Source organism: Cannabis sativa, chromosome 5 (genome assembly GCF_029168945.1).
Source record: "Cannabis sativa cultivar Pink pepper isolate KNU-18-1 chromosome 5, ASM2916894v1, whole genome shotgun sequence".
NCBI classification, from domain to species: Eukaryota; Viridiplantae; Streptophyta; class Magnoliopsida; order Rosales; family Cannabaceae; genus Cannabis; species Cannabis sativa.
This window is the reverse complement of record NC_083605.1, coordinates 74,284,945-74,309,373: the sequence shown is the minus strand read 5'-3', so window position 1 is coordinate 74,309,373 and position 24,429 is coordinate 74,284,945. Positions and strand designations below refer to the sequence as shown.

The 24,429-nt window shown below is 34.9% G+C and overlaps 2 protein-coding genes and 1 long non-coding RNA gene across 3 annotated transcripts; all 3 read right to left on the bottom strand.

Moving 5' to 3' along the window:
- Window positions 1–442: 442 nt before the first annotated feature.
- On the bottom strand, window positions 443–1,549 carry LOC115718111 (uncharacterized). The gene has a single exon (XM_030647072.2). It carries the CDS (start codon window positions 1,472–1,474, stop codon window positions 803–805), a length of 672 nt encoding a protein of 223 aa, XP_030502932.2. The 5' UTR covers window positions 1,475–1,549; the 3' UTR covers window positions 443–802.
- Window positions 1,550–5,594: 4,045 nt separating this feature from the next.
- On the bottom strand, window positions 5,595–8,034 carry LOC133038028 (uncharacterized). Its single transcript, XR_009687995.1, has 2 exons — window positions 6,331–8,034; window positions 5,595–5,841 (listed from the first exon to the last, which is right to left on the bottom strand). It is a non-coding gene; the product is annotated as an uncharacterized LOC133038028 (long non-coding RNA).
- Window positions 8,035–8,481: 447 nt separating this feature from the next.
- On the bottom strand, window positions 8,482–9,093 carry LOC133038511 (uncharacterized). The gene has a single exon (XM_061116681.1). The coding sequence runs from the start codon at window positions 9,091–9,093 to the stop codon at window positions 8,482–8,484; it is 612 nt and encodes a 203-aa protein (XP_060972664.1).
- Window positions 9,094–24,429: the final 15,336 nt, after the last annotated feature.

Here is a 24,429-nt window from a genome sequence, read left to right as displayed (position 1 = left end):
CATCAAACCTATGGTCTCAATTTTCATGAGATGTTTAGCCCGATAATTAAGCCAACTACCATTCACCTTATTCTTAGCATTGGCATTTCTTAATAGTGGGCGATCAAGTAATTTGATATCTAAAATGTCTTTCTGCATAGGGATTTCCATGAAATTGTATATATGAGTCAACCTTAAGGGTTTATTGATTTCGCTAATCCCACACATGTTTGTCATTTACTAAAGTCCATATAAGGCACTGTAATGAGATTAGGATTTTCATCTCACACACACTTGTAATGGTGTGGGCGTGAGAGAGAGAGAGAGTAACTTTAGCCCAATTATATTTATACTTTTTCCGAGACAAAGTATTTCACAAGCAAATTCAAGTGCAACATGTTCTAACCACTCGAAACTAGCTCAAGTGGCCATAAACGAGTGCGTGTGTGTTAAAGGTCGTCGGTTCGATTCTCAAATTGAATAATGTAATATATAAATGCTTAAATAGAAAAATAAAAGTGCAACATGCTCTAGGTGGACCAAACCTAGACCTAGCTCTAGGTTCCCTCTTTTGAAAGGCAAATAGGAGAGCTCCAAGAGTTAGTTATAGTTAGTAGTTAATCACTTTAGTTTTACAAAAAAGTAATATTAGTTGACAAAAACATGTATTTCATCATAGTCCAAACACAAAAACAAGATTTCATAGTCGAAACTTGAAACAACCTTAAAACCTACATGATACATATAAATATATATATATATATATATAAAAATAAAAAATTTCACAAGAATCACTAATAAAAAGTTTCAAAACACCATTTATTCACTTGCATACTAAAGACCTGAGCTGGGTTTGGTTGACATCAACAACAATAGTACAGTCCAAATTGGTTGACTTCTTCTTCTTCATGATAAACATAAGCTCAACTTTCCCGGTCAACGCCGCCGTACACCGGAAAGTCAAAGCTCCGGCAGTCAAATCCCTATTAAGATTATTAGCAATAGAAGTGTTTACCAAATTTGAAGAGCTCAAATTCACTTCCAATTTAATCTTTTTCTTGGACTGCAAACCAACCTTTCCCTTCGGAATATTAACCCGTCCCACGGCGGCGCCACCGCCGTAGGTAAAGACCAAAGTTGTGTTGTCAAACTTGTAAGGCCCAAAGTTGGAATTTTGAATTCTCACTTGGGCATTAAATTTCATATCAAATGATGAAACCCCATCATTATTATTAGCTTTGTTCAAAGTTATTGGATCGATATTGTTTATTCTAAAGTTGGGATTTTTAGCTCTCATAATAACAGCACCAAAAACCCCAATAACAATGGCTTGAAACACTGCAAAAATGGCTATGTAGATTGCTAATCTGATCCTCTTCTTTCGTTTTAGCTCATCTTTGGTGGTGTCTGAATTTGGTGTCTCTTCATTGCTTCTTGTACTCCCATTTGCTGGGGCCAAGGGATAAGCTTGTTGTTGATTCTTATGATCTGCCATTGAAAAGAAAAGAAAAGGAAAAAGACTCTGTTTTTATTACAAAAGACTTGTTTGTATGATATGGTGAAAGAATAATAAGTTTTATATATATAAAATGAGTGTGGAAAATGTATGAAGAGATATGAAAAAGAAATGATATCGTGTGTATTCAATCACTAAACGCGGTAAAAGTTTGGAATTTCTCACTTCTAGATGGTCTAGTAGACTTTATAGTCTTTTAAGTAAAGTTTAATTTTTTATTTTATTTGTTTGTTAATGGCTATAAGGCTATGTTTGGTAGGAAATAGGGAGATTAGAATGGATGAGAGTAAGATGGAGGGAGAGTTTAGAAAGTAGTGAGGTATTAATTGTTAAAATTACTATAATATCTTTTCTTTTAATATTAATAATAATTATTGTTTTAAGAGATAGTTTTGATATTTGATATATTTATTTCGTTCTTTTTTTTTTATTTTTTTTTTAATTTTTAAAGGGTTAATAGCGGTATAAATACTCACTGGTATAAGTACTTAATGTTTGTAAAACTGTAATTTTTCTCTAATTTAGCCCGCACAGATTCTGTTATTGTCTTAAATATAACACATATAAGGCTCCGATTCAAGATCATTAGGTATAAACAAAAACATGTAGTATCAATTACTTCTAAATGTTCTTTTAATAAATTGAAGAAAAATTACAGTTTTACAAACAATAGATACTTATGCCACTTGCAAATTTAAAACTGTGAATATTTATATCGCTATTCGCTCTTCTTCAAAATGTGGAGGGATTTAATTTTTAAGACTTAGGAGGAAAAATATCTCCATCCCTTTCTTTCTCTACCAAATAATGGATTCCATCTCTCTCTCTAATATACGTTCACTCATTTTTCTTCCCTACCAAACATAGTGTACAAAAAATGAATTTTTTCTATTTTTGTTTTTATTAATAAAAGAAGCTTCGGTTCTTTCCTATTGTATTAGCCATTAATTCATGTATACATAAAAGCTGATATGAATCATAGGATATGGTTAGATATGAATATGATACCATATAATTTGTTAAGAATATATATTAGTTTAAGTTCAACATGGGAAAGTTTATTGGTGTTTAATTATATTTATTTTATTCTCATATCACTATCACTCAAGCTTGAGTTAAATACTTTTAAAGAAGAAAAAATATTTCACATATTTTATTTTAATAATTGAGGATTTATAATGGTTGGACACTTTACTTAAAATATGTGTACTTCTTAAAAAAAAACTAAAATAACGTAGCTAATAAAATATATGTATTTTGAGTTCTATGTTCAATGTTGATATAAAAATTTATATTAGTTGCTGGTCTAAGTCAAAGAAAGAACTATATATGGTCAATGAACATATAATTGGATATTAGAAAATTTTTAATGGTAGAAACTTGTTTAAGTCGTTACTTAAACTAACATATTATTACATATTATTTAGAAGGTCTTGAAGATCAATTTCAAGAATTTTTTATTTTTGAAGTTGGTGACACAGTATAAGAAAGTACCAAAATTAAAAATCTTGTTGAAAAGAATAAAAAAGAGCTGAAATATAATACAAGGAAGAAAGAAAAGGAAAAAGAGAAGAGTATTAAATGAGCTTTCTTATACAAGTTATCTCCAAAGTGAATCTATTTCATAACTAAAGTTAAGCTAAAATAATTTAGTGAATTTTGTGTGACTAAGTTCAATCATATTCTTTATATTTTGAATTTAAGATATAAATACTTATATTTAGGAAAACTTACAAAAATACTGGAATTTGAGCTAACTTTTACAAAAATACTGTCACACGGAAATCTTTTCAAAGATACTGTGTTTTTATAAAACATCAGTAAAACACAAAACAGTACAACTCAAAAAAACAGTAGAACACCAATAAAACACCAGTAGAACACCAGTGAAAATTTAACACAGTATACTGCAGTATGAAACTTATAAAAAAACACAGTAAAAAAGTAAAAAATACCGCCTGGCAGTATTTTTATAAAAAAATAGCAAAAGTTAGCATACTATGTAAATTTCCCTATATTTATTTATTAAAACTAATTAATTTTACTTTTTACTTAAAAAACTCTCTAGATTTGTAGAGCTTAAAATATATTTTTTACAAACTAAATAAAATCTATTAAAGTGAACAAAAATAGAAAAAAAAAGAGAAATTTGCGGCTAAACCCCCCTATGTTTCAATTGTTATACACTTAACCCCCTATTCTTTATTTTTGGTGGTAAAACCTCCTTAAGTTTTATTCTGTTTGCAAATTTACTATTCTGTTAATTTTACTCTATTAATTGCTTATTAGGTGTGTCTAGTCACCAAATTATTTTACATGGCATATCCACATGGCAAATTATAAAATAAATTTATTAAATTATATAAAAAAATTAAAAATTAAAATCTTAATAATTTTTATTTTCTTTCTGATTCTTTAATTTATTTTCTTTTCTTTAATCTTTTTTCTTTTTTTTCTTCTCCAACATCGATCTCCTATTTTTCTTTTCCCAAAATCATCATCACTGCCATCACCCCCCATCACCACCTTCACTGCCACTACTACATCACCATTACCATCACCCCATTATCACCACCATTACTACTACCTCATTACCACCACCATATATAATCAAAAATAAACCTAAATAAAATAAAATTAAAAAATACCACCACACCACACCATAGTTTCAGATCTGAAACAAGAACAAAACACCTAAATCAAAATCTCAAAACCAAAAAAAAAAAAAAAAATCAGAACGGTGGCCATATGAGCGGCTGTTTCTCAACCCCGGTGAGCCAAACGAAGGCCACTAACAGTCTCTCCGCCACTCGAAATCCAGAAACCTCAAATCTTGAGAACCCCTAAATTCCCTTTTCTCTCTCACAGATCTCTTTTGCGTCTGGGTTCAAGGTTGTGAAGATGGAGCCTTCATCTTCGTTATTCAGGGGTTGCGCGGGTCTTGGGTGGACGACAGCTGGTTCATCGCCGATGATGGGAGGCAATGGCATCTGGAGAAAGTTAAGAGCAGGAGAGAGATGAAGATTTGTAATTAGGGTTTTGTCTTTTATTTTTAGTGTATTTATTTATTAATTAATTTAAAAATAAAAATCTGATTATTAAAAAGAATGAAAAAAATATTTATTTATTATTTTATATTATAAAAATAATTTAGGGTAATAAAACTATGCCACTTGTACATAAGTGTACACATTGGCAATTCTATTTGGCATTTATAACACCCAAATTTAACATATATATTAAAGTGCAAACAGAATAAAACTTAAGGGGGTTTTACCACTAAAAACAAAGATTAAGGGGTTAAGTGTGTATCAATTGAAACATAGGGGGGTTTAGCCGCAAATTTCTCAAAAAAAAAATAAGCCTTTTATTTTTTAAAATTATTTAGAAGGGATCTATTCCCTTTGATATGTTTAGAAAAGTAAGTCTAAATAAATATATTAAAGTCAATAAAAAGAGGGAACAATATAGGAATGAGCAGCTTCTTTCTTTCTTTCTTTCTTTTTTTTTTCTTTTTTGTTTTTTTTTTAAAGGAAAAACGTTTATAAATAAATTCTCTTATAAATACTTAAGTTTAACTCCTAATTACAAATAAATATCTAAGTTTAATTTTGGCGGTATTAATTATACGTAAGCTATAATTTTGGAACTTTTCTAAGTATCTGACTGTTAATTGTTAAGTAAATTGCTATGTAGCAATTCCTAATTGGTCCAAGTCATTAAATTTTTATTATTTTTTTAAAAAATTAATTTAAATATACTAATAAGAAAATAAATAGTTAACGGTTAGGTACCTACAGAGTTCCAAAAATATAACTTTTATTACCGCCAAAAATTAAATTTATTAATTAAACTTAAGTATTTATATCGCAAATTACTTTAATATTTAATTAGTTATATACATTTTTCATCAATATTTATTTAAAATAAAAAATAAATAAATAAAAAGTTGGCATAATCCCATTTAAAAGATTGGGTTGATCTGATTATGCTTGGTATGAGATGTGATAATTCCCATTAACGAATACAAAGATAAATTAAAGTCAATGCTTTATTGTAACACCCCGATTTCCCGAGATGTCACATAGGATAGTCCGTATAAAATAATTTAATAAGATAAAGACAATCAAATACTGCTTTATTGAAAAATATCCAAGCATGAGATCTCATTGTTTAAAACAAAATACTTTTAGTACTGTAAACTTAAATAAGAACTAGTTAAGTCAAAATAATAGTTCCAAAATGTTTAGCAGTTAAAAACATTAAAAGCAAAATACTGTGCCAGCCCCCTAACATGCGGTCCACGCCTCGAGCTCTTCATTCTCACTGCTTAGCCTTACCCTTACCTGCACACAGAGTACCCGTGAGCTAACGCCCAGTAAGAAGAGCTATGTAGGACATAACCCTCCTAACTAGTTACTTGACATAATTTGCTCTTTTATATTAATCAACAGTAATTCACATTCCATAAATATATCCACAACGCATGTTGTTCTCACATGCACACATCAAGTCTCATACCGCACATTATACTCACATACGATAATCAACTATTCTCTCATGTTGATCAGACATGAGGTAACCTACCCTGCCTTGTGTTATTCTCACACTTGGCATCCAACAGGGCAATTAATTACCATAAGTTGTACTCACCCATGATAATGTTATAACCTGCAAGTGTTATGCTCACACAAGCAGCAAGACCCTAATATTATTCTCGTGCTAATGATGCTCACAAAAATATAAGGAAATCACAACACTATCAAATTAAATAACAACCAACCCAAGTTGTATGCATAACATACACCCTGTGTACAGATGTCCACTCTTCTTACCTCAGTTGCTAAGACCACACTTGCTACCTCGAGCACCTCAACGAATTTCCTTGTTGAGAACAAGATCCTAGACATTCATTAACACAGCAATACACTCAAAATACATTCAAGTATGAATCTCTAACTCATACAGAAACTTACGTAAAAATACGTAACACATAGGTCCATTTTACTTGCATGACACACCATACATAAGCATTTATTATTTAGATTCACACAAACATATTGCATGGACTCAAACAAACATTCTTAACGTAAAACATGAATTCATACAACACATTTTTACGTAAAATTTACTAAAATACTATTTATTCTTATTAAAGTCCAAATAAATAGTTAATTAATCACCAATAATTATAATAAATACCTACAGCAACTAATAAATAATAAAACCTATTCCTTTTGACGTCATAGACAGTAAATGGTATTTCAAAAATACATTTTACTATTTTAACAACACTTATCTATTTTTCATAATTAACTTAAGCATTAATTAAGTAAATTCATGAAAAATACCAAAATTAATTAAAAACCAAATCTAACTCTTCTAATACACCTTATAATCTGTAATAAGTCATAATTAATTTTCTTTGAATTTTCTAAGCAACCTAGGTATTTTTCATAATTTAAATAAGAAATAACATCAATAATTCATGAAAAATACATAATCGCCTGAAAATTCAATCTACCAATTTTATAACCGTTTATATATCATAGTCCATCATATAAAATAAATCTAGATTTTTCTGAGCACCCTAAGTATTTTTCATAATTAATTTAATAAATAACACAAATAATTCATGAAAAATACAAAATTAACCGAAATTCGAATCTACCAATTTTGCAATAGTTTATATCTCATAACTAATCATATAAAATATATTTAGATTTTTCTGAGTAATCTAAGTATTTTTCATAATTAATCTATGAATTATACTAAATAATTCACAATAATTCCAAATAAATTCAGAAAATTATGAAACTTCACCAAGCACCTTAGAATAAAATAAGGAATCAAAATATACAAAAATATCTAAGAAAAACACCTCAGAAACGGTCAGAACGCGGTCGCCGGCGTTCTCGTCGGTTTCGTCGCCGGTAAAGTGTAACTTTGTCTCCGATGGCTCTTGAAGCGTCCTTTCGATTGGGGAAGCTCTCCACAATGCTCAGGACCTCAAAACGATCAAGAAAAATGGTCCGAGAAGGCAGATCGGGGTTGTCTTCTTCGTTGGCGGTGTACCGCCTTTAATGGAGTCAAAATTTTGGATTTTCGTTTTGGACGTTAAAGCTTCGATTTCTTACGTCAAAAACAATCCTTAGGGTCCCATGCACTCAAATATAACCTCCCTTGACCCAAGAACAAGCTTAAACACGTTCGAATTTGAGTCCGTAACTAAGCCGCACCTTTGAAGCTTCAAAAATGGCGAATCTCAAAACGACGACTTCCGCCCCTTATACCACGTTAAAAAGCTTCCTTAGGTCGTATATAAGTGATCCCAAACCCCCACGTTCACCCAGGTTTCACTCCGCTTGAAGAAACGAAAGTTTTCGGTACCGTATACGCCGTATACGTGCTCTCTCTCTCTCGTTGGTTCTCTGTTTTGGGTGAACGAAAATAGAGTTTAAAACCTAATTTCTATCGTGTTTAAACCCAAGCAAAATATCGCATTGAACCGAAGTGGAGCGATTCCCATTCCACCAAAATAGGGGTTCGGTTTGTGTGTTCCGTTTATGCGTACGTACGTTTGTATATAAGTTAATAATAATAATAATAATAATAATAATAATAATAATAATCATCATCATAATAATAATAATAATAATAATAATGATAATAATAATAATAATGATAATAATAATAATAATAACAATAATAATAATAATAATAATAATAATAATAATAATAATAATAATAATAATAATAATATACCCATATAACAATATCCAGACATATGTATTTATTAGGCATTATACACATGCCAATAAAATCAAATATTATATCATCATAAAAATAATCCCATACATATTTAAATCCATAAATATGTAACATAAAAAAAATACTCTCAGCTAAATAAAATTACAAAAATACCCTTTCGGAGTTAGCGGATATTACAATTATCCCCCTCTAAAAGAAAATTTCGTCCCGAAATTTTACTCAAATAATTCTGGATATTGTTCTCGCATATCAGATTCAAGCTCCCAAGTAGCTTCCTCAACCACACTGTTTCTCCATAGGACTTTCACCAGGGTAATTGTCTTATTTCTCAAAATCCTATCCTTTTGATCAAGAATCTTCACCGGACGTTCATTGTAGGACAAATCTTCCTGCAAACCCAGTGTTTCATAGCTCAAAACATGCGATGGGTCTGACACATATTTCCGGAGTTGAGATACATGAAATACATTATGCACCCCAGATAATGATGGCGGTAAAGCTATTCTATAAGCTACACTGCCCACTCTATCCAATATCTGAAATGGACCAACATATCTAGGACTTAGTTTCCCTCTCTTACCAAATCTCTTCACTGAGAGTCCTTTTCGTGGTGTCACTCGAAGAAACACATGATCACCCACTTCGAACTCAATGTCCCTCCGCTTCAGGTCTGCATAAGATTTCGTCCGCTTCCGAGCCGTGATCATTCTATCCCCGATCTTCCGAATAGCTTCGTTGGTGTGCCGAATCGCATCCGGCCCTAGGAGTTTGTTCTCTCCCAACTCATCCCAATGCGTGGAGACTCCGCATTTTCTTCCATACAACATCTCATAGGGTGCTACCCCGATAGTAGACTGATAGCTGTTGTTGTAAGAAAATTCAATCAAAGGCAGGTATTTGCTCCATGATCCTTGGAAATCTATCACACATGCCCTCAACATATCTTCCAAGATCCGATTTGTTCTCTCGCCCGACCATCCGTCTCTGGATGATATGCGGTCTTGAACTTCAATCGAGTTCCCATTGCTCTTTGTAAGCTTTCCCAAAAGACGAAGTGAACCGAGCATCTCGATCACAAACAATAGAATACGGTGCCCCATGTAATCTCACAATCTCATTCACATAAAGTTCAAGAAAATGGTCCATGGAGTAAGTCATGCGTATCCGGTAGAAAATGGGCGATTTTGTATACCTATCGATGACTACCCAAATGGCGTCATGTTGCTTTGTAGTCTTAGGTAATCCAGTCACAAAATCCATGGAAATCTCTTCCCACTTCCATTCGGGAGCTTCGGTGGTTGTAACAATCCCGCTGGTCTTTGTGGCCAAATGCTTAACTTGTTGACATGTTAAGCATTTGGCCACAAATTCAACTACATCCTTTTTCATACCAGGCCACCAATACAATGCTTTTAGGTCATGGTACATTTTAGTGGTCCCGGGATGAACTGAATAAGGTGTAGTATGAGCTTCTACCAATATCCCCTTCTTGAGCTCATCATTATCGGGCACATAAATTCGTCCCTTGAACCGAATTAATCCCGTGTCTGATATTTCATAATCTTTGGCGTTACTATTCAAAATTTCTTGCTTTAGTTCACTGAGCTTTTGATCTGTCGTCTGCCCCTCCTTAATTCTTTCTAACAAAGTGGATTGAAGTGTGACCTTTGCAAGTTGCCCCGTAATAAACTCTATACCAGCTCGTTCCATGTCTTCCTCTAATTCCCTTGATACTCCTTGTAAAGTGGAAACTAGTCCGGACCTCTACGCCGAGTGCATCCGCTACCACATTGGCTTTACGGGATGGTATATTATCTCGCGGCCGTAGTCTTTGACTAGCTCCAACCATCTCCTCTCGCCTCATGTTTAACTCTCTCGGGTGAAAAAGTACTTTAAACTCTTATGATCGGTGTAGATTTCACATTTCACTCCATAGAGATAATGACGCCGCATTTTTAGTGCAAAAACTATCGCGGCTAACTCTAGGTCATGTGTCGGGTATCTACTGTTCGTATTCTTTTAATTGTCTTGAAGCGTAAGCAATTACCTTCCCTTCTTGCATTAGAACACAACCCAACCCTTGTTTAGATGCATCACAATATACCGCAAATTGTCCCTCTTCTGTTGGTAAACTGAGGATTGGTGCTGAGATAAGTCTATTCTTCAACTCTTGGAAGCTTTGCTCACACTTGTCTGACCAGGAAAATTTTAGATTCTTCCTAGTTAATTCTGTTAAGGGTGTGGCTATCTTTGAGAACCCCTCAACAAACCTTCTATAATAGCCTGCTAAACCCAAAAAGCTTCGAACCTCTGAGGCGGTCTTTGGTCTAGGCCATTCTTTCACCGCAAAGAACCTTGGCGGGATCTACTTTTATTCCCCGTTAGTGACAATGTGGCCCAAAAATGCAACCTCGGACAACCGTAACTCACATTTTTTGTACTTGGCATACAATTGATGTTCTCTTAGTCGCTGCAAGGTCAAGCGTAAGTGCTCCTCATGTTCCTCCTCTGTCTTAGAATAAATCAATATATCATCTATGAATACAATGACAAACTGATCCAGATATTCCTTGAAGACTCGGTTCATGAGGTCCATAAAGCCGCCGGGGCATTTGTAAGTCCAAATGACATCACCATGAACTCATAATGCCCGTATCTCGTTACGAAGGTTTGTCTTCGGTATATCTTCATTTTTGATTCTTAGCTGATGATACCCTGAACGAAGATCAATCTTGGAAAACACCTTTTTCCCTTGAAGCTGGTCAAACAAGTCGTCAATCCTCGGCAAAGGGGTACCGATTCTTTATAGTCACCTTGTTCAATTCTCGGTAATCTATGCACATTCTCATAGTACCGTCTTTCTTTTTAACAAATAGAACTGGTGCGCCCCACGGAGAGTAGCTAGGTCTGATAAACCCTAACTTAAGCAATTCTTCCAACTGTATTTTGAGTTCTTTCAATTCCGATGGTGCCATCCTATATGGTGCGCGGGAACCGGTGCCGTTCCGGCACTAATTCTATCACAAATTCAATTTCTCTCGTGTGGTGGTAACCCGGTAACTCCTTCCGGAAATACATCAAGAAACTCGCAACTACCCGTGTTTCCTCCGGCTTTCTTTCAATTTTCTTGGTGTCATCAACCACATTAACTAGATACCCTAAGCACCCACGCCGCAATAGTTGCCCACCTTCATTGCCGAAATAATAGGAGTGCGGGGTTTCTTTCCTACCCCCGAACTCGAAAGTCTCTCCATCTTACGGTGTGAAAACAACTTTCTTTTGCTTGCGATCAATTGATGCTCCATATTTGGTAAGAAAATCCATGCCCAAGATTACATCAAAATCAAATAAATCTAATACAATCAGTCTACAAATAATTCTCTACCATCTATCCCGACGGTATACCCCTAAGCCAACTTCTAGAGATTACAACCTCCCCGAGATGGTAACATGGTCCCAAACCCCACAGTAAATAATTCACTCGGTGCATTTATATGATTTACAATTGTGCTAGCAATAAAGGAATGAGTTGCACCAGAATCAAACAAAACTTTACAAGTGGTGTTGGCCATAGGAATCTGACCTGATACAACCGAAGGACTGGCCTCGCCTTCGCGAGTGATGGCAAAAACTCTGGCTGGAACATACTTGTCATCTTTCTTGGGTTCTGCTCTGTTCCCAGTCTGTCCCCACAGTGGGCAATTGCGTTTGATGTGTCCTTCTTTTCCACATTTGTAGCATGCTTTTGCGCGACACTCACCGAGATGACGTTTGGTACATTTAGGGCATTCTGGAATGTTTCGCCCACTGCTGCCATTAAATCGTTGGTCGTTATCACTTTTGTACCTCTTGTCTTGACTTGGCTGCCCGGACTGGTCCTGTCCCCGTTTCTTGTGGTCATTAGAATTGGCTCCACCTTTCTTAGATTCTCTCTGGCGCATTTTCCTTCCAAATTTTGTTTTCACTCCGCTCACTCGTAAGAGCCATTTCGACAACTTGAGCATAGCCGAATTGACCCCTTGACACAATTTCCACATCTCGAGCAACCATTGGTTTCGGGCCTTCCACAAATCGATGTGCTCGCACTCTATCGCAGGTACCGTATCCGGAGCAAATTTCGCCAATCTATCAAATTTTTGTGCATACTCAGTCACAGTAAGACTCCCTTGGACTAACCTAGTAAATTCATCGACCTTTGCTGCTAGAACTGCTGAGTTATAATACTTCTCATTAAAGACCCTTTTGAAATCGTTCCAGTTCATGGTATCTACATCCTTTGTTTGTTCCACCACCTCCCACCAGATACGAGCATCTTTCCTCAGCATGTAAGATGCACACTTCACTCGGTCATTCCCATCTACCCTTAGCATCTGCAAAATGCTTTCTATGCGACTTATCCACTCCTCAGCCACTACCGGGTCTATGCCTCCCTCAAACTCAGGTGGGTGTTGTTTTCGAAATCTCTCTGCTAACAACTCATGTCTAGCCTCTGTAGCAGGATATACCACCGCTCGGTGGGTCTCTATTTTCTCGCATCCCGCCTTATTTGACCGGCGGCTCCGGTTGACGTCTCGCCCGACGAAGTTCTTCATCCTGCCTATGAATGATTCCTTCCAGTGCGGCAATGCGCTCTTCCCATCCCTGTGGTGCTTGAGGTGGTTCATTGATCCCTCCATCATCTCGGCCTTGGCCTTGGCCTCGACCTGGACCTCGACCTCGACCCACTCTAACTGACCTTCTAGGAGGCATTTCTAAACTCCTGAACCACACAAACCAATACACATCAAGATCATTTTGATCATCAATTTTACATGAAAATAATGTTACCCTCTCGCATGCAGAAATTCAAGGCAACTTAATTATAAGTAATAACCACTTACGCATGTGCTGAGTCGAGCTCGTCTCATGGCGGTGAACTTTACATGTTAGGGCTAACCACAATCTTTAGGACCGTATTGCTCTGGTACCATATTGTAACACCCCGATTTCCCGAGATGTCACATAGGATAGTCCGTATAAAATAATTTAATAAGATAAAGACAATCAAATACTGCTTTATTGAAAAATATCCAAGCATGAGATCTCATTGTTTAAAACAAAATACTTTTAGTACTGTAAACTTAAATAAGAACTAGTTAAGTCAAAATAATAGTTCCAAAATGTTTAGCAATTAAAAACATTAAAAGCAAAATACTGTGCCGCCCCCTAACATGCGGTCCACGCCTCGAGCTCTTCATTCTCACTCGCTTAGCCTTACCCTTACCTCGCACACGAGTACCCGTGAGCTAACGCCCAGTAAGAAGAGCTATGTAGGACATAACCCTCCTAACTAGTTACTTGACATAATTTGCTCTTTTATATTAATCAACAGTAATTCACATTCCATAAATATATCCACAACGCATGTTGTTCTCACATGCACACATCAAGTCTCATACCGCACATTATACTCACATACGATAATCAACTATTCTCTCATGTTGATCAGACATGAGGTAACCTACCCTGCCTTGTGTTATTCTCACACTTGGCATCCAACAGGGCAATTAATTACCATAAGTTGTACTCACCCATGATAATGTTATAACCTGCAAGTGTTATGCTCACACAAGCAGCAAGACCCTAATATTATTCTCGTGCTAATGATGCTCACAAAAATATAAGGAAATCACAACACTATCAAATTAAATAACAACCAACCCAAGTTGTATGCATAACATACACCCTGTGTACGGATGTCCACTCTTCTTACCTCGATTCTAAGACCACACTTGCTACCTCGAGCACCTCAACGAATTTCCTTGTTGAGAACAAGATCCTAGACATTCATTAACACAGCAATACACTCAAAATACATTCAAGTATGAATCTCTAACTCATACAGAAACTTACGTAAAAATACGTAACACATAGGTCCATTTTACTTGCATGACACACCATACATAAGCATTTATTATTTAGATTCACACAAACATATTGCATGGACTCAAACAAACATTCTTAACGTAAAACATGAATTCATACAACACATTTTTACGTAAAATTTACTAAAATACTATTTATTCTTATTAAAGTCCAAATAAATAGTTAATTAATCACCAATAATTATAATAAATACCTACAGCAACTAATAAATAATAAAACCTATTCCTTTTGACGTCATAGACAGTAAATGGTATTTCAAAAATACATTTTACTATTTTAACAACACTTATCTATTTTTCATAATTAACTTAAGCATTAATTAAGTAAATTCATGAAAAATACCAAAATTAATTAAAAACCAAATCTAACTCTTCTAATACACCTTATAATCTGTAATAAGTCATAATTAATTTTCTTTGAATTTTCTAAGCAACCTAGGTATTTTTCATAATTTAAATAAGAAATAACATCAATAATTCATGAAAAATACATAATCGCCTGAAAATTCAATCTACCAATTTTATAACCGTTTATATATCATAGTCCATCATATAAAATAAATCTAGATTTTTCTGAGCACCCTAAGTATTTTTCATAATTAATTTAATAAATAACACAAATAATTCATGAAAAATACAAAATTAACCGAAATTCGAATCTACCAATTTTGCAATAGTTTATATCTCATAACTAATCATATAAAATATATTTAGATTTTTCTGAGTAATCTAAGTATTTTTCATAATTAATCTATGAATTATACTAAATAATTCACAATAATTCCAAATAAATTCAGAAAATTATGAAACTTCACCAAGCACCTTAGAATAAAATAAGGAATCAAAATATACAAAAATATCTAAGAAAAACACCTCAGAAACGGTCAGAACGCGGTCGCCGGCGTTCTCGTCGGTTTCGTCGCCGGTAAAGTGTAACTTTGTCTCCGATGGCTCTTGAAGCGTCCTTTCGATTGGGGAAGCTCTCCACAATGCTCAGGACCTCAAAACGATCAAGAAAAATGGTCCGAGAAGGCAGATCGGGGTTGTCTTCTTCGTTGGCGGTGTACCGCCTTTAATGGAGTCAAAATTTTGGATTTTCGTTTTGGACGTCAAAGCTTCGATTTCTTACGTCAAAAACAATCCTTAGGGTCCCATGCACTCAAATATAACCTCCCTTGACCCAAGAACAAGCTTAAACACGTTCGAATTTGAGTCCGTAACTAAGCCGCACCTTTGAAGCTTCAAAAATGGCGAATCTCAAAACGACGACTTCCGCCCCTTATACCACGTTAAAAAGCTTCCTTAGGTCGTATATAAGTGATCCCAAACCCCCACTTTCACCCAGGTTTCACTCCGCTTGAAGAAACGAAAGTTTTCGGTACCGTATACGCCGTATACGTGCTCTCTCTCTCTCGTTGGTTCTCTGTTTTGGGTGAACGAAAATAGAGTTTAAAACCTAATTTCTATCGTGTTTAAACCCAAGCAAAATATCGCATTGAACCGAAGTGGAGCGATTCCCATTCCACCAAAATAGGGGTTCGGTTTGTGTGTTCCGTTTATGCGTACGTACGTTTGTATATAAGTTAATAATAATAATAATAATAATAATAATAATAATAATAATCATCATCATAATAATAATAATAATAATAATAATAATGATAATAATAATAATAATGATAATAATAATAATAATAACAATAATAATAATAATAATAATAATAATAATAATAATAATAATAATAATATACCCATATAACAATATCCAGACATATGTATTTATTAGGCATTATACACATGCCAATAAAATCAAATATTATATCATCATAAAAATAATCCCATACATATTTAAATCCATAAATATGTAACATAAAAAAAATACTCTCAGCTAAATAAAATTACAAAAATACCCTTTCGGAGTTAGCGGATATTACATTTATTATCACCAAGCACGACTATGAAAAAAATAAAATAAAATTCAAGGTCTAATATATATAATTTTAAAACCAAATCCACAAAGAATAATCATGAAGTAGCTAGATTGAAAAGCTTAACAAGAAAGTTTCAATCTTCCAACTTTTACAACTCAATTTCTCACTTCAATAGCATTTTGCATAGTACAATTCATGTTAATGGATTTTTTTCTTCTTTCTTTAAGCTTTACACTTTCTCATTCATCATCCTAGCCGATCTAGCCACTCAGAGTCAACGCTCTGGCGGCGATCAACACGTTCCCGAGTTGAGCATTGTTTGGCGATTGAGTTGAGCTAAACACAAAAATGACAATATTGTTAATTTTTTTGGTGGGGGCGCGGATTTCATTCCGGCCTTGTCCTTAGAAATGACAACTTGTTTTAGTGACTTTGTCGTAGATGAAATTGAGGGTGGCGAGATTCGAACTTGTAGAGCCCGAATATTAATGGGTGTTTATAATTCTAATTTGGGTGGAAAAGCTCCCATAAAAGTAGTAGTAGTGTTTTGGAAAATTTGGTTTGAAAAAATACAAAATAACATATTTATAGTACTATTATTAGGAATTTAGGAGTAGTGTAATAAATAATTATAACTAAAGCGAGTATATGGCATAATAAGAAGATTGGTTTTAGATATCATATAGGTATGTATACTATTTTGTTCTCAAATCACTCTTTATTTTTTATTTTTTAAGTCAAATTTTAATTTATATAGCTAAAGAATTAAAATAAAGAGCTTTTTTTTTTTTTTTTTGCTTCAACAATCCTACATATTCTAGTTAATGTTTCATTATTTTAATTATAATTATAATTATTTTTTTTAAAATAAAATTATTTAATAAAATAATGAAAAAAATAATAATGCTTTTGATTAAAATACTATTAAAAAAATTTAGCAAAAAAATAGGTAGCTCCCTATATTTAGAGAATTCTTTATGAGCTCGTTTGGTACGCCATATTGTATCGTATTGTATTGTATTGTGTTGGATTATGTTGTATTGTATTATATTGTATTAGTATTATTTAATACAATACAATGTTGGTATTGACTTGTATTAATAGATTGGTTGTATTGTATTGTATTAGTATTATTTAATTTGGGTCCCAGTCCCGGTCTCGGGTCTGTGTTCGGGTTCGGGTTCGGGTCGGATTCTGGGTCTTGGTTCGGGTTCGGGTCCGAGTTCGGGTTCGGGTCTAGGTTTGGATCCGGGTCCGAGTTCGAGTCTGGGATCTGGGTCCGAGGTCCGGGATCGGGTCTGAGCCCAGGTCCGGGTCCGGGTCCAGGTCTCGAGTCTGAATCTGGGTACCGAGTCGGGGTCCGGGTCTGGGTCCCAAGTCGGGGTTCGGGTCCCAGGTCGGGGTCCGAGTTCGGGTCCCGAGTCGGGGTCTGGGTTTGGGTCCCGGGTCCGGGTCTTGGTCCCGAGTCTGGGTCTTGGTTCGAGTCCTAGATCCGAGTCCAGGTTTGGGGTCTAGGTCCGGGGTCCGAGTCCGGGTCCAGGTCCCAGGTCCGAATTGGAGATTGGTGTTGACCCCAAATCCTTTGTAAATATTATAATACAAGCTAATATAGATAATTTGTTATGTATTAAATAATATAACATACATTATATTAAAAAATTTGGTTGTAATAAGTAATACAATACATTGCTTTATCTAAACATAATATTATTTATTATTTAATACAATATGACTATTATACGGCGTACCAAACGAGCTCTATATATTTTTTTATTGTGAAGAGCTTTTTTTTATAAAGTTGGAATTCATTTTTTTAAGTCTCACTCTCTATATTTTTTAGAAGTTGGCAATATTTATCTATGGAAGTTTTGATAAAGTCATACTTTGTGTAATTACATATTAAACCGGTTTCTTAATTTTACTATTGTGAAAACAGAGTTGAGTTGCCAAATCTATGAAATACAGAGGAATGTTAACAAACAAACCCTCCTATATCCCATTCTATAATCAAGCCTTAAATTTATTAGACGAAATAAACCATTTTATTAGCATAGGATACAATAATAGAACAAAGTGAAATATCGTATACTTAAATAAGATATTAAATTATTTGTCTGCAACATTTAGAGGAATATAGAAATCAATTGATATAAGTATCAGGACGCACTCTTCAATTAATGTTAAAATTTTAATATGCCTTCTTTGAGTTAGGGAAATTCTAATACGCACTCTTCAAGTAGGTGTAAAATTTTTTTTTAGCAAGTTTTACTATTATATTAACTTATTTATAATTAATGCGAAAGAGGAAAAGAACTTTATTTGATGAAAAGAATGTGATAGTTACAGAGAAAGGAAAGGCAGGGATATATATATACAAGAGAGAGGGAAAGACTTTGACTAATCATAACAGACTCAACAACTAACTTAACCAAAATAATAACAAACTCAGCTAACTCAGCTAACTCAGCTAACTCAAGGTGGACTGTATATATTATGTACAGCCATCTTGCCAATGTGTGTGTTGAGGGAAGGAGCCGAGAGGGGTTTGGTGAAAGCGTCAGCTAATTGGAGAGTACTTGAGACAGGGATGAGTCGAACTTTAGAGGTGTTGATCTTGTCTCGGATGAAATGGCAGTCAAGTTCAATGTGTTTAGTCCGTTCGTGGAAAGTAGGATTGTTGGCGATATGGATGGCGGACTGATTATCACAATATATAAAGGCTGGTGCATGTTGTGGAACTTGCAAATCCGAGAGAAGATATTGTAACCAAGTGATCTCACTAGTGGTGGCAGCAAGGGCCCTATACTCAGTTTCGGCTGAGCTTTTGGAGATAGTAGGTTGCTTTTTAGTTTTCCATGAGATGAGGCAGTCCCCTAAGAATATACAAAAACCGGTAGTTGATCTTCTCGTGATGGGGCAAGAAGCCCAGTCAGAATCTGAAAAACCTCTAAGATGTAGAGAAGAGTTAGTCGTGTAGAGAAGACCTTGACCCGGACTTCCTTTGAGATAACGAATTAGGTGGTGTAGAGCTTGCATATGTGTGGTTCGGGGAGCAGCCATGAATTGACTTAAGTTGTTGACAGCGTATGTTATATCCGGTCTTGATAAGGTGAGATAAAGAAGTTTGCCAATTAATTGTCTATATTCAGAAGGGTTTGTGAGAGGTTCTCCTTGAGTGTCATCGAGTCTAGTTTTAGGATCCATGGGAGTTTTTGTTGGTTTGCTGCCCGTGAACCCAGTATCCTCAAGAAGTTGTAGTGTATATTTTCTTTGAGACATGAAGAGGCCTTCTTTGGACTTAGCAATTTCAAAACCTAGGAAATACCTTAGCTCACCTAAAGCCTTAAGCTTGAATTGTTGGTGTAGGGAATCTTGAACTTGATGTACAACTGCTATGTTGGGACCCGTGAGGATTATGTCATCGACATAAACCAAGATAGCTATAAAGTTGTCATTGTGTCCTCTTGTAAAGAGAGTGTAGTCGGCTTGTGATTGCTTAAATCCTTCTTGGATGAGAGCATCCGTGAGCTTTTTGTACCATTGCCTTGAGGATTGCTTGAGGCCATAGATTGATTTCTGCAATTTGCAAACAAGAGGAGGACCCGTGTGATCTTTATTAGAGACTGTCAAACCAGGTGGTAAGGTCATATAAACCTCTTCGTTGAGATCTCCATTAAGAAACGCGTTGTTAATGTCAATTTGCAAAGTGTGCCATTGCTTTATGGTAGATATGGCAAGTAGCAGTTTGAATGTCACCATTTTGGCCACAGGAGAAAAGGTGTCAAAGAAGTCGAGTCCTTCTTGTTGAGAGTACCCTTGTGCTACTAGTCTAGCCTTTAATCTTTCTATTGAACCATCGCTGTTGAATTTGATCTTGTAGACCCATCTACATCCTATTGCTTTCTTGTTTGGTGGGAGAGGGACCACTATCCATGTTTTGTTATTCCTTAAAGCAGTGAGTTCATTATCCATAGCATCCAACCATTGTTTGAATTGAATAGCTTGTTGGTAAGTTTGTGGCTCCTTTAAGGAAGTGACTGCAAGAATAAATGCTTTGTAAGAATCGGATAATCTTGCATAAGACAAATATTTATTTAAACTATGGGGAGTAGATGATTTGTCCTGTATAGAAGAGTAACATTCAAAGTCCCGAAGATAGGTGGGAGGTTTTGAGATCCTGCTGGACCTCCTGGGAACTATATTAGCAGTTGCAGCAGGATTTTGAGCACACGGTTCTGTGCTTTGAGGAGCATCGACTGGTTCCTCGATGCTTTGTTCATTGGCAGCAGGATTGTTGGTATTTTCTGTGTTGTCCCTTTGTTCATCTGCAATCGGTGGATAATCACTCATAGGTGTGTTAGTGATGTGAGAAGAAGGTAAAACTAATTCAGTAAATGGATCAATATTAGTAATACTTTCATTTAGTTTATGAAATGGAAATATTTTCTCATGAAAAACCACATTCCGAGATATGAAAATTTATTTTGTGTTAATATCATAAAGCTTGTACCCTTTAATTCCTTGGGGATAGCCTATGAAAACACAAGTTCTAGCACGGGGGTCGAATTTAGTTCTATGAATTGGAAGTGTTGAAGCAAAAACAAGACACCCTAAGACCCTTAAATGAGAGTAATCAGGTTCCTTCTTGTAAAGCAATTCATAGGGAGTTTTATTTTTTAAATTTGGTGTAGGAGTGCAATTTATCAAGTAGGCGGCAGTCATGACACACTCAGTCCAAAACTTGATAGGTAGCCGTGCTTGAAAACATAAGGCTCGGGCAACATTAAGCAGGTGTTGATGTTTTCGCTCGGCCACTGCATTTTGTTCAGGAGTGTCAACACATGTAAAGTCATGTAGGATTCCATGTTTGTTGAATAGATCTTTAAAGACAAGTTCGGGAGCATTGTCGGATCTGAAACACTTGATCATGCAATTGAATTGAGTTTGAACATATGAAATAAATTGAGGAATGACAAACAAAGCATCGGATTTATGTTTTAGAAGATATATCCAAGTAAACCTAGAATGATCATCAACAAGGGTAAGAAAATATCTATAGCCAGAATGAGAAACAACATGATAAGGTCCCCATATATCACAATGTATCAAATCAAAAATATTACAAGCAAAACTATTGTTATTAGGAAAAGGCAACTTCCTTTGTTTTGCTAAAGGGCATATGTAACATGGAGAGTTTTTATGAAGGGCAGTAGCATTACAATGCAATTTGTTATTCAAAATATTCAAATGCTTATTAGAGAGATGTCCTAATCTAGAATGCCATGTTTCAGCAGTAATATTGAGGATGGCAGAGTCCTTGAAATTGGAATCAAATATGTAGAGACCATTCTTGGATTCACCTCTGCCAATCTCCTTCTTGCTGATCTTGTCCTGTATATAAAAATGGTTAGTCATGAATTCAATGCTAAGAGACTTATGATCAGTTAAGTAGCTCACGGATATGATGTTATATTTGAAGCTAGGAACATAAAGAACATCCTCTAATATGATTTGTTTAGAGACAGCAACAGTTCCTACTTTATGTGCAAGAATAAAATTGTTGTTAGGTAACATGAGTCTAACAGGATATGAATCACATATGCATTGAAACATGTTAATATCATGGCAAATATGCCTTGTGGCTCCTGAGTCTAAAATCCAAGTGCCATTTATGGGAAAATTGGGCATGCAAGAGAGAACAACACCCGATTTACCTGTCACATTACCAGTTTCAGTAGTAGGCATACCAGGTTGCTGATTTGCAAGCAAATTTAGTAATTGCTGGTACTGAACATCATTTAATTGAGGGAGAAGAGTCTGGTTGTCTCCAGGGGGTTTGCTACTGTCACTGCTGGTCTGAAATTGGTTGGCAGTGGCATCTTTGGTGTTGTTGTTTTTCCCATATCCAGGAGGGTATCCATGAATCTTGTAGCACTTTTCAATGGTGTGACCAAGAATGTTGCAGTGGGTGCAAAAAGGCCTATTTCTCTTAGGGGGGTGTGATTTATTTCCTTGAGAATCCTTCTTGTTGTTGCTGTTCTTATCACCTTGAAATGCAAAGGCCATGGATGGATTTGGTTCAGAAATGTTGCTGGTATTTCCCTTCTGGTTTTCTTCTTGAGTAACCAAGTGGAAAACTCTATTAACTTCGGGTAAGGGATCCATTAGGAGAATACTACTTCTTACTTGAGAGAAAGAATCAGATAAACCCATAAGAAAAGACATGACATACTCCATATGGTGATGTTCTTGAAATTTTTTAACACCACCACATGTGCAGCCATTACAAACACAAGTTGGTCTGTAATTAGACAATTGTTCCCATATAGTCTTTAGCTTGGTAAAATACATGCTTATAGATTGATTTTCTTGTTTCAAGTTCATCAATCCCTTTCTTAAGTTGTATATATGGGGTCCATTTCTTTGTTGAAATCGGATCTTAAGATCAATCTAAATAGCTGCAGCGGACTCATCATATAGAATACTAGAAGAGATTTCCTTCGAAACAGAATTTAATATCCAAGAAATAACAATATTGTTGTTTCTAAGCCAAGCATTATACATGATAAAATCAGAAGGCATGGGTTTAGGAATAGTACCATCCAAGAATCCGAGTTTGTTTTTAACTGAAATCGCCAATTGCATTGCCCTACTCCAAGACATGTAGTTGTCTTGCCCCGTGAGTAGTTGAGACACAAGAACATTTCCTGGATTGTCTCCATGGTGCAGATAGTATGGATCTGTGGGGTCTTCAAGTGGATTTTTCTGCTGTGTGATTAGTTGCTGGTTCTGATTAGTTCGCACGATTGGATTTGAGGGATTTTCAATCGTACTTTGAGTAACATCGTTCCGTCCTTCTTGGATTGCAGCTTGATTATCAGTCGACATTTAAAGAAAAGAAGATCAAGAAAAGAAAGTTGATCGAAGAAGAAGGAACGGAGGAGCGCCTGAGATAAGAAAAGGCTCAGGGAAGAACAAAAGGAACGCCTGAGATGGAAATCAGCTCAGGGAAGAGATGCCGGAGGAGAATCACGGCAACGGAGGCGGAAGAAGAGGGATCACGGGAAAGCCTTACTTTCCCCGCTCTGATACCATAATGCGAAAGAGGAAAAGAACTTTATTTGATGAAAAGAATGTGATAGTTACAGAGAAAGGAAAGGCAGGGATATATATATACAAGAGAGAGGGAAAGACTTTGACTAATCATAACAGACTCAACAACTAACTTAACCAAAATAATAACAAACTCAGCTAACTCTAGTTAAAGATCAATAACCGAATAAACGGCTAACTGACCAACTAGTCTAACAGTGAGCAGAGTGAATTAAGTAGCAGAGTTCGTGTTAATAATTAATAAATACATATCTCATTATTATTATTAATAAATTATAACGTTTTTTATTTCTCGGGCTTGTTGCGTGCTGCGCTTTTTGTGTTGGTCTATTTGTACTTACATGTTGTCTCTTTCATACTTCTCGTGTCGTACTTAAAGACATATTTTTTGTGTCATATCGTGTTTAAGCCTACATTTTTTTGGTGCCTAGTGCTCGTACTTTCCAAGCTCGTACCGTGTCAAAAAATCTAACCCATATTTACAGTATTATCCTTAATGTACCCATGTCTTAACTCAGGCAAACATATTAATCCATAAGTTTTCTCGGTACTAATCTTTTCTCTCTTGAGGTCAAAACAGAAAGAAAGCACATGAACAACGCTAAAACAGCAAGTCTTGATGAATCGTAGTGAAAAAGAAGGGGATGAAGAGATCATCAATGACAGAGAAAGGGCGAAGCAAGAGAATAACAATAGAAGATTATTGAAGAAGAAAGACTTTTTGACAATTTTTAATTCTATTTTTCCAAAAATGTGAAAATAAATAAAAAGTATGCAGCTAGCTAATATATACACACTATACACAAATGTTACTAAAGTTTGCCAATAATATTTTTTTAAAAAATATAAAATAAGCATAAGAAGAAGGACTACCATCAACCTCCTATTATAATCTTTTAGTCAACTTACAAGCTTAAAAAAGATACATGTCAAAATATATTTTTTTATAAAATTAATTCATGGCGGTATTTGTTATAATTATAACATCATCTTTATAAATCTTTGAAAAAGTTCGAATAATTTACAATACCGAAAATAAATTTAAAGTTTTTTAAACATACGTGATAAACTGAAATATCATAAAGTTCGTCTTTCCCTTTTTTGCTATGAATTGTTCATATAAATTAATGCCTAATAGAAAGTATGAAGAAAAGAAAATACTATCATTCATCAGTTTACAAACAAATAAAATTAG

What these genes read in the sequence shown, in the direction of transcription:
- LOC115718111 (XM_030647072.2), bottom strand. Translation starts at nt 1,474, where the DNA reads ATGGCAGATCATAAGAATCAACAACAAGCTTATCCCTTGGCCCCAGCA.
- LOC133038511 (XM_061116681.1), bottom strand. Translation starts at nt 9,093, where the DNA reads ATGTTGTATGGAAGAAAATGCGGAGTCTCCACGCATTGGGATGAGTTG.